Source organism: Rhinolophus sinicus, linkage group LG11 (genome assembly GCF_036562045.2).
Source record: "Rhinolophus sinicus isolate RSC01 linkage group LG11, ASM3656204v1, whole genome shotgun sequence".
In the NCBI taxonomy this organism is placed as follows: Eukaryota; Metazoa; Chordata; class Mammalia; order Chiroptera; family Rhinolophidae; genus Rhinolophus; species Rhinolophus sinicus.
The window spans coordinates 39,619,779-39,630,113 of record NC_133760.1 but is presented as its reverse complement, the minus strand read 5'-3'; the positions used below and the strand labels follow the sequence as shown (position 1 = coordinate 39,630,113).

General features: G+C 44.2%; 1 protein-coding gene across 4 annotated transcripts in view; it reads right to left on the bottom strand.

Annotated features, from left to right (window-relative positions):
• Positions 1-10,335, bottom strand: part of PRSS54 (serine protease 54) — a 60,887-nt gene that overhangs the window by 3,928 nt on the left and 46,624 nt on the right. For 2 of the 4 annotated variants that reach the window (XM_074314801.1, XM_074314802.1), the window contains exons 2-4: positions 7,828-7,956; positions 2,158-2,416; positions 1,431-1,562 (exon numbers count right to left, since the gene is read on the bottom strand). In XM_074314801.1, the coding sequence (XP_074170902.1) occupies positions 1,431-1,562; positions 2,158-2,400 (375 nt within the window). In that variant the 5' untranslated portion in view covers positions 2,401-2,416; positions 7,828-7,956. Of the gene's footprint in view, positions 1-1,430; positions 1,563-2,157; positions 2,417-7,784; positions 7,957-10,335 lie in introns of all 4 variants that reach the window. The other 2 variants (XM_074314803.1, XM_074314800.1) reach the window with 2 other exon arrangements.

Genomic DNA, 10,335 nt, shown 5'->3' with positions numbered 1-10,335 from the left:
ATGGAGGGGTTCTTTCATTGCGTGATCCTCAACCTTGATATTCAGCAAAAGCCCTAACAGTTGTGGGGAAAGGGGGGTGAATTCTGAGTGATTTTGCTTTCATTGGGTTTCCGGGGACCTATTGGGCAGATACTGAATCTGGGTGGTTTATTCTGCACATGAGAAGTGTGGCTTTGAGGATGTCTGGACTCTAGAACACACTTCCAAGATAAGGACAAGTCACGATTTTTATGTCTGAGACACTTTGCACGCACAATTCTGTTCAAAAACAAAGGTGTGCTACAGTTAAAAACAAATCTGAACTTTGCAGGTGGTTTAAAGAGGGGATCATTTAGCGTATACACAACTTCCCATGTTCCACTGACTCTAAGATGCTCTTACAAAATTAACATCTTTGAAATGGGATGTAGCTTTTAATCCGTTGATATCAGAGTTTAACTGGCAGCATTTTTATTTTAGTTTGGTATTACAGAACATAGTGGTGCATCTTAGATTTGGTGAAGTATGGTACTGGTAGAATGGCTGAGGGCAGGATTTTGTTAAATAGCTATGTCTTCTGCTGTATTTTCACACACTATCTAATTTAAGAAGTTGTTACAGTCTTCCCCCTGGCAGAGAGTCCAGTACTCAATAAATGTGGAACGAACTTTGGAAGGGCAAACTTACTGCTTATTGAAAGGAAGTCCTTCGTGCTTCCACAATAAAGTGACTGTTAGAATTGCGCTCATGTATGTATTTTTCTCCCCTCTCTCTAAAAAAATTTCTCTACATCCTCTGGAAAAAAATAATCCTCATCAGGGAATCCTGAAGGTTACTTCGAGGAAAAGGGGTGATCAACATTTTAGAAAGACAATTTTAGAGTAGAGGAGGGAAACCCTGGAAATCTGGTAGACCTGAGTTGTTGTCTCTAACGTGCATTAACTGTGGTCTGAGAAGCCACAGTTGCTCCAGGTATGGCTATGGACAGGTATTTGTGAATTCTGCACATTTTCCTGGGCACTAGGGCAGCCACATCTGTACAGCCCTCATCTGGGTGGAGAGGAGGGCTTCTTACAGGAAAAAGAAAAGACCCAATAACTGATGAAATATAGCATCAGAATCTAGGTTCCATAGAAGCTGAATACAGTGACTCCACACTGCAGACGTGCTCAGAGTGTATCTGCATGCTTGGTTTGGACTCACACTTCCAAACTTTAAGCTACTGAGGAAACATCTGTGACTTAGCCATGCTTACTCATGTTACACTGAAAATGGTGACTGGTTAGTTCATTCAGATTTTTTATTGAGCAGTTGCTATCTGCCAAGTGCTGTCCACTTTGGAGATAGCCATGCATCTCGAGTGACAGTCCCTGCCCTCACAGAATTCACCATCCCTTGAAGTGACCACTGCTTACTCTCAGCATGGAGCTCCTGCTCCGTCGTGTTCTTACCAAGCAGACGGCATCAGTTTCCTCCTCTATGTGATTGCCACATCCTGTTTTCTGGAAACCATGTAAGGGACACAGATCGGTGTCTGTTACGGAGATTTTCCTCAGGATACTCATTGTCATGTGATTTCCTGTCTGGACCATGCAACAGAGAGCCCAAGAATTATTATCAAGAAAACATTCCCTTGGTCAACTCAACTACAACTCACATGTCCAGATGGAAGTGAGTAGAAAATGTTCTAATAAAACCCCTTTCCTCATAGAAATCAGAACCTGTGTCTGAGATTTTACTGAAAACTGCCTTTGCTTTGAACTTGAATGTGAAAATAGGCAGAGAACATATTCACTTTTTCTCCACATCTATAGAGAATACATTTCCTTGTTTATTTCCCAAGAATAAAAGAAAACAAGGATGGCTTGGACAAGAGAACAGTTGGCTCTAGTTCAGGGAATAATGTCCCCTGGCCCCTCCATAACTTTGCATTAATTTCAGGCTGTCCACTGCCTATGTTCTTCCAACTTTGGTGTAGGACTAGAAGAAAAAGGACCAAATGTAAGAATGGCCATGGAAAGGGCAAGCACCGGGAATCTTGACTCAGGTGAAGGTTCCAGCCCAAATCTAGAACTTTGAGTCCCCTGAATTATTAACGTAAGGCCTAGAATTGTTCATCCCAGTCACCCCCACTGCTAGCATACACACAGCCTCCTCTAGGAGAAGGAAGGCATTAACTGCAGTCGTGGGATTCCATCCTGCCACCCAGCAGTTCTGCAAGGCTGGTGGCATATGCAGCTCTCGGTCAAGGAAGCAGATGGACCGGACCAGGTTGTTGAACTGCATCGGCGTGTCTGTCTTCAGGAGGGCTATGTTATTCATCACGGTTTCGTTATCAAAGTCTTCATGGATGATGATGGTGTTGATCGGATACTCTTCATGAGCAATCACGCTGGCATCCATATTAGCTATGCCAACCATAGCGACGGCAGCCTTCCTAGAGAGTGAGCAAGGGAATGTTGAGAAGCCAAGGCACCAAGGGAGCTGCACGTTTCCCCGTTTTCATATTGACTATTTTTTCAGCCTGGAACACTCCTCCAATTCATCTTCCTTGGGCTAAGTTTTACTCATCCTTTGGACCCAGTCCCAGGAAATATTTTCTACACTCGTAGACATGTTCCCCGCTTTGCAAGCCCATAGAATCTTTGGGAGTCTTCTATCTTAACATCACGTATCCCACCGCCTAAAGATAATCTGTTATATTATGGCTTATTATTGTTTTGTTTTGTTTTTATGCATAGTGTTTTTTTACATAGTTGTTGTTATACCAACGATGTAATCTTGACTCTTGATTTTAGCACTTAGTGTTTTTAACAAACGTCTTTCCGTATTGTATACTCTGTAAACACACTTCAGAGAAATTCCGATTTTAATAATGATGGAGCTCAGTTGGGTGTTTTCCCATTCTCATCTTAGGAATCACCCAAGGAACTACAAGAATGGGAAACAAATACAAAACCATAAAACTAAGAGAATCTAAACCAGAGAATCTAAACCTCAGAATCAGAGGAAGGGCTGACAAAAAGCAGTGAAGGAAGGGCTGGCCTGGTGGCTCAGGCGGTTAGAGCTCCGTGCTCCGGCTGCCGGTTCGATTCCCACATGGGCCAGTGGGCTCTCAACCATAAGGTTGCCAGTTTGACTCCTCGACTCCCATAAGGGATGGTGGGCTGTGCCCCCTACAACTAGCAATGGCAACTGGACCTGGAGCTGAGCTGTGCCCTCCCCAACTAAGATTGAAAGGACAACAACTTGACTTGGAAAAAGTCCTGGAAGTACACACTGTTCCTCAATAAAGTCCTGTTTCCCTTCCCCAATAAAATCGTAAAAAAAAAAGTTTTCTTATAAAAAAAAAAAAGGCAGTGAAGGCCAGCAGGTGTGCAGGGGGTTGTAGATGATACCTATTGCCACACAGTCAGAAAAGCTGGGTGAACATGCTTCTCCACAAAGAAGTAAATAGAAAAGAAATAAACCACCACCAAAAAGGGGCCAAATTGGAAGCTGCGTAAAGAGTAGAGACCACAGAAAACACAGTAAGAGACACAGAAGGTCAGACCAAGAAAAGCAACCAGAACGAAATGGATCTTAAAGGCTGGAGTGGAAAATGACCAATACAGCAGTCCATGGAGGGTCAGCAGACCACAAAGAAGGTAACTAAAATCATGAAATAGAAAAAATGTTTCAAGATATAATTTAAGAAAGTTTTCTGAAAATAAGACTTGACTCTACAGTTTGGAAGAGTACTCCCTATCCTAGAGAAAAAAACACACAGAACGATCAACACTGAGACATATCCTTGTAAGCTCCCAGCAGGAAACAGATGGCATGCTCAAATAAGGTCAATTGAGGAAAGTTTAATAAAGGGACTCTTTCCAAAGGTCTTGGCAGGATGTAGGGAAACCATAGGGAATAGTGCAGTACCCCTTCCTGCTGAGGAAACAACGGGGTGCTGGCGCCACTCTAGGCTCTAGACAAGGGGAGGGCGTGGTCACAGCTGTGGGAACTGGGTCACTTGGTTGGAGGAGGCATCCAGTCTGCAGTACCTCTCAGGGGAACAAGAACCCTGACCTCACTCTTCCCCCTCCCTCTGATCTCTTGCCAGCGCTCCCCTTGGCCATGCCCAACTGGAACCCAAAAGGCAAGAGCACCTATTGGTGTAACCCACACAGCTCAGCCCCCTGGGACCCAGAGGGTAGAAAAGAGTAGAGAGTGTGTCTAGATGGGGCAAATGGGAGAGATCCAGCACAACTAGTAAAGTTGGTGGAATTCAGTGGCAAAGAAGGACTCCTTGGGCATTCAGACAAAAAAAAAAAAAAAGATTGTCACCTTAACTTTGGCGATCTAACGTATTGTCTAACCCAGGGAACTTGTAAGGGTGAAAGAGGATGCCAACAGCAGGATACAAGGATAACAGTTACTAGGATAAACCGGGCCTCTCCCAGGCATACTAGGATGTGTGGTCGCCCACCTATGGAGGAAAAACATCTGACTGCCTCAGACTTCTCCACAGAAAGATTCAATACCAGAAGCCAGGGGGTAATGTCTAGTAAGTCCTCAAAAGAAAGAAGCTGTGATCCATGCATTCTATACTTAAGTGGTCATTCAAGTTTATGGGCAGCACAACATTTCTGCATATGCAAAAACCAAGGAGATATATGGTTCTTGGGAGTCCCTTAAGAAACTACTTGAAGACAAATTTAGCCAATGCTAGTGCTGAATGGAGAAAATCCAGCAAAAGGGCTGTCAGTAAGTATGGAATTCATTACGATGTTGGACTAAATGAAAGTAAAAACTTTGGAAAATTTTAGATTAGAGTAAACATGTAAACCCAAGCAATAACCAAATGGTTTAACTAAAGCCGAAAAAAAGTCAGAGGTAGGTGTATACACCAATTTTCTCATCTTTTATAGGCGTCTAAACATATGATTTATTTACAGCTAACATGAAGTAACAAGGATGTGTAAATACAGATATGAATGGAGGTAAAAATTAAAGCACATATATAATTTTTTAAAATTGAGTGGTGCAGGAGGAGGAGGGAAGAAGTGAATTGGGGAATTCTGGGGCTGGTCACAGTGGAGTCTAGAAAGGACTCCTGGGAAGAAACAGGACTTCAGTGTCTTTCGTGAAGATGAACACCAGAGCAAAAATTCAGAGTTTCCAAATTTGTCAGAAGAGACATACAAAGCAAAGCAAAGGCCATATAATGAAAAGCAAAACAGGAAGCAATAAAAGCAGAAAACATAACCTCCAATAAAAACAAGAAGCAGGAGTTTCATTCTGAACATCAGAGCAGAAGAGCGTGAAGTAAGACAGAGGAAGGCACTTAATGATGAGAAAGGATTCAGTCTACAGTGAGGACCTCACAGTTATAAACATGTGCAGCAAGTGACCCAATATCCACAGAATGAAAACTCCAGGAAACAAGGAGAAAGAGCCAGAAGCTTGTACATGATAGATTTTAATTCACCTCTGTGAGCCCAGGACGGATCAAGAAGACTCCCCCAATTTTATATATTAAATTGTGCACCAAAGACAGAGAATGAACTTTTAAGTTTCCCTGTGGAATATATTCACATGGACGACATATAGTTGACCACAAGGAGAGCCTCAACAACTCCTAAATCATCACACAGGACACCTCAAAATTAAACCACGCCACCAAACCAAACCAAACACCTTAGCACCTGGATATTTAAAAATTCTGTCTTCAATGAAACCCTCAGTCAAAGAGAAAATCAAAACCAAAGCAGCAGACTAAACAGAAAACAGCAGTAATGAAAACACTACATAGAAAGCAGAACCTCTCTGGAGGGCTAGTCACCAATCACCGTTAAGAGTTAGCCCAGTCTTTCCATTCCTAGGTTATTCATGCGACAATATACTTGCATATGCAGCATTTCTGGTCCTGGTAAAAGACTGAAAACTGCATATTTTCATCATTAAAGCACTGTAATTATGGTGCATCCATCATGGGACACTGCGCAGCTGGTGAAAAAGAATGTGGTTACTGTGCATGTATCAATAAGAAAAAGGTCTCCCAATGTTCACAACAGAGTGAAAAAGCTAAGAGTGGAATACTCTGTATCATGTCCTACCAGTTGTAGTGGAAGGTGTTGTAAACAGCATTGTGTCCCCCAAAATTCATAGGTGAAGCTCTAACCCCACATGTATTTGCAGATAGGGCCTCTAAGGAGGTTATTAAAATTAAATGAGGTCAGAAGGGTGGGGCCCTGATCCGATAGGACTGGTGTCCTTATAAGAAGAGGAAGAGACACCAGGAGTGGACTCATACGCACAGCGAAGAAAGGCCATGTGAGGACACAGTGAGAAGGTGGCAGCTTGAGAGCCAAGGAGAGAGGCCTCAGGAGAAACCAACCCTGCCAACGCCTTGATCTCGAACTCTAGCCTCCAGAATGGTAAGAACTAAATTTCTGTTGTCTGAGTCACCCTGTCTGTGGTATTTTGTTGTGGCAACCCCAGCAGACTCATATGGGGATGGGGAGGTTTTCTCCCTCTGTCAATAGATATAAGAATCAATATAGATAGACCCTAAAGGTATGTAGATATCCATAAACGCATTGAGTATTTAAGGAATAATACCCTAGAAATATCCTAGAAACTGGTGACAAAATGGCTCAAGGGAAGGATACTAGTGACTAGAGAGCAAGGGAGAGAGGAGAAGATTTTTCCTGTGTATCCTTTGGTTCCTCATGAACATTATACTATGTACATGTATTTTCATTTAAATACATGTATTTTCAATTTAAAAATATGCATCATGTTAAAAAATTCAGTTGCTGCACAATATTCTATCAAGGACTTATACTGTAATTTGTTTAGCCAGTTATAGTAATTATACTCTCGCCCCCCCATACTCTGTATGCATATATAATATATATGAGCAATATTTATTTATATATTATGTAATATGCTATACATTATATATACTATTTATATACCATATATTATGTATATGTATGTACTATATATCAAAGTATATATACTATTTAAATGTAGTATTTTATATAAATTTTATACTATATAATATATAATATATACTATATATAAAAGGGTAATATACTATATTTATCCATGATAATTGGACATTATGTTTCCAGCGTTTTGTGTGTGCTTAGCCATCCTATGAATGACTGTGCGTAAAATTTTTCTGGTGGTTGAAATCATTTCCTTAACGTTGATTCCCAAAAGTGAAATCATTGGGTCAAAAAGTAATATGTTTTACAAAAAAGAAAAAAAAGAAAAAAAGTTATTCCTTTAATAACATTTGTGAGCTTTTTCTTCTGGTTTAAAAGAATGGACATTTATTGTAAAGCCTCTGGGGAACACTGAGATGGTCAAAGAACAGCAATCGTATGCATTCTGGGTTTCCAAAGATATATGCTCTTAAAGTATTTGTGTGTTTCCTTCAAGTCTTTTTTCTCTGTGTGTATATGTGTAGCAGTCCCATTGCTGAGGCCCGAGTAAGTGTTGTAAGATAAGGGCTCCTATCAATTCGCTTAGCAAGACAAGCAATAGGGACCTGCCTTTGTGATCACAGCAAAATGGGAAGGAGCACCCTTCCTGTGGAGGGTGGAGGAACCACCATTTTACTGGGCAGGTGAAGACTCCAGACTGCTCCATCTTTGGCATCTGGTGATTTCAGGACTCTGAGACTCACAGCAGAGCAAGCACTGTTGCCCTGTCATCAGGAATCCACCTTCTAGGCCTGCCCATGCGGAACAGGAAGCAGAGCCCACCAGCCCGCCCCGGGGGGGCCGTGCAGCCCCACAGGCAGGGGTACTGGCCTGTTCTGAAAGGCGGACGCGATGCTGAGGATCCAGAACTCACTGAGGATGCTGCCGAAAGCCAGGTGGGTGTAGCGGGAATCCTGCAGCGACACCACCCACGGGAACTCCTCCGCGCTGACCAGACCCTCCTCAGAAGGTTCTATAAAGTTGGTTTTCTGGATGCCACAACCTGCAGAGGGGGTTTGCAGGGGCCTCACTGCTGGGGCGAGGAGTTGGTGGCCTGTGGTCACCACCACCATCACCACCGCGCCAGACCTCAGGACCCCCGCTCGCTGCTTCCCCACTCCGTCTGGCTCTGTGTCTTAGTCACCACTAATTCTGCCACCTGTTTCTTTTCCTAGTGGGTCTCCTTCCCTATGAAAGATGCTTGGTGGCATCTTTGAATCTAAAAATAATGTCAGGCTACCAATAACCACTCTCGTCTATTGAGCACACCAGGCAGTGTCTGAGACCTTTGTGCACATCGGCAGTTCTCAAAGTGTAGTCAGGGCCCTCTGTCGTCGGGGACTCTGTGAGACGCTCTCGGAGGTCTCCAAGGTTAAAACCATCTTCATGAGAATACTCAGATTGTATTGGCTTTTTCCACTTTCGTTCTCTCACCAGTGAACACAATTTTCTGGAGGCTACATGATGTCATCACTCTGATGGCTACTAGCATATGTGAACCTGTATTTTCTTGTGCCTTAAATTTCTCCAGTTTTACTTCTAACATGATAAATATGGAAAGCTAAAGCTCCACAAGCAACAGCTCTTTGGGGGCCCTTGGTCATGTTAACGAGTAGAAAGAGGTCCTGTGACCCAAACGTTTGAGAACTGCTGATATACACGACTTCACACAATTCCTCCAACAGAACCAGAGGTGGACATTGTCATTCTGTTTGCAGATGAGAAAATCGAACTTGTGAGTGGGTGAGCACTTGTACCGAGTGGGTGAGCCCTTGTCTGAGTTACACAGCTGGTAGGACATAGGACCGGTCGGGATGAATCCAGACTCCTCACGCTCTCGACCCCTCACCGTCTCTGTCCCAGACACGTTTCATATCCTCAAGTTTGCTCTTCCCGACTTGGGCTGCTGGCACGTGTGGCTTTCCCTATCGTGTCTGTTTTGTTTGCCAGGGTATCCCTAGGGGCTGGCACAGTGCCTGGCACATGGTAGTTTCTCAATAAATTATCTGGTGATGAACAGAGAGAGGCCTGATGCCACCCTGACATCTTGTTCCCTGACATCTTGTCAGCAAGGGGCTCAAAGTTCCTGCCAGGTGGGCCCACCCAGGCCTAGTTGGTCTGTGCCTTCCCGAGCCCTCAAAGGGGTCACTTCCTGTTGGACAGTCTCTTGGGCAGTCTGGACTGTATTTCAAATGAGAGTTCAATGTTGACTAAAGTTTTAAAAAATATCCTCCCCTGCCAACCCGGGTTGGCCCAAGATGGGCCATATTGCCCTGTATTTAAAAAAAAATGCTCCATAGTCATCGAATCCCTTGATTCTGTGTGTTAGAATGATAGCACAGGAAGAACCCTTAAAACTCAATGCCCCAGGTTGGGTGAGCTGCGCCTTCTCCTTCCCAGGCATCATTAGAGGACAGTGTCCACATGAGGTTGGGGGTGCCTGGCTGCTGACTCCCTCCACTGCCCCATATCCTCCTTGCCAGGCGCTGTGCCCTGCCCTCATGAGCCCCCGGGGTGCCCATTTCATCCTCAAAGGATGAAACCTGACTGCACATTTCATCCACACCCTTGGGGATGGGGCCTGGACACTAGCATTTTCTTAAAAGCTCCCAGATAGATTCTAGTCTGTATTTGGGGTTGAGAACCACTAGGGTTTCAGAAAGGCCCTGGACTCAGTGTCTCAAGTTCAGAGGCCTGGGGCGAAACACTTCAACTCTCTGGGCCTCAGTTTCCTCTCTGGAACATGGGGTTGTAAAGATCCCATGAGGTGAGGTTATGGGAAGGTGCTTTGCAAACTGTATCCCCATGACGAATAATGCTAAACCGAAAGGCGGAATGGACGCTTCCATTTTTTTTTTTCATGTAAACCACTGCTTACGTTGCTATTTGTAAATCCCAAACCACGAGTACCCAGTGCCGGTTTCTAAATCAGCGGCTCTGAACACCACCTGATGGGTACCACTAGCTGAGTATGGGTCAGCTCATTGGTGGCTGCTTTTTTTCAGCCCTTGGTTCCACTGCACACACGGCCCTGCCAGGTGCTGAACTAGGGGCTGGACTTAAAGGGAAGGATTTCAGGATCCTGTCTCAGCCCCAGGGGAAGTCACAGTGCATGGGGAGACAGACACGATGAAGAGTGATAGCCGAACAGAGAGACTCGTGACATGAGGGCGTGTGCCCAGAGTGTACAGAGGAGAGGGCATGAATTCCGCCCAGAGCATGAGGTCCGGGAGGGCTTCCGCTAGGGGTGATCTCTGAGGTGAGCATCAAAGACAGTTTCCAAACCATGACTCTAGAGTTGATTGTCACATTCAGTACTGTCATTAGAGGACCACAGGAGATCTTCCTATGACAGGACGTCATGTGACCAAACGTCTCTAGG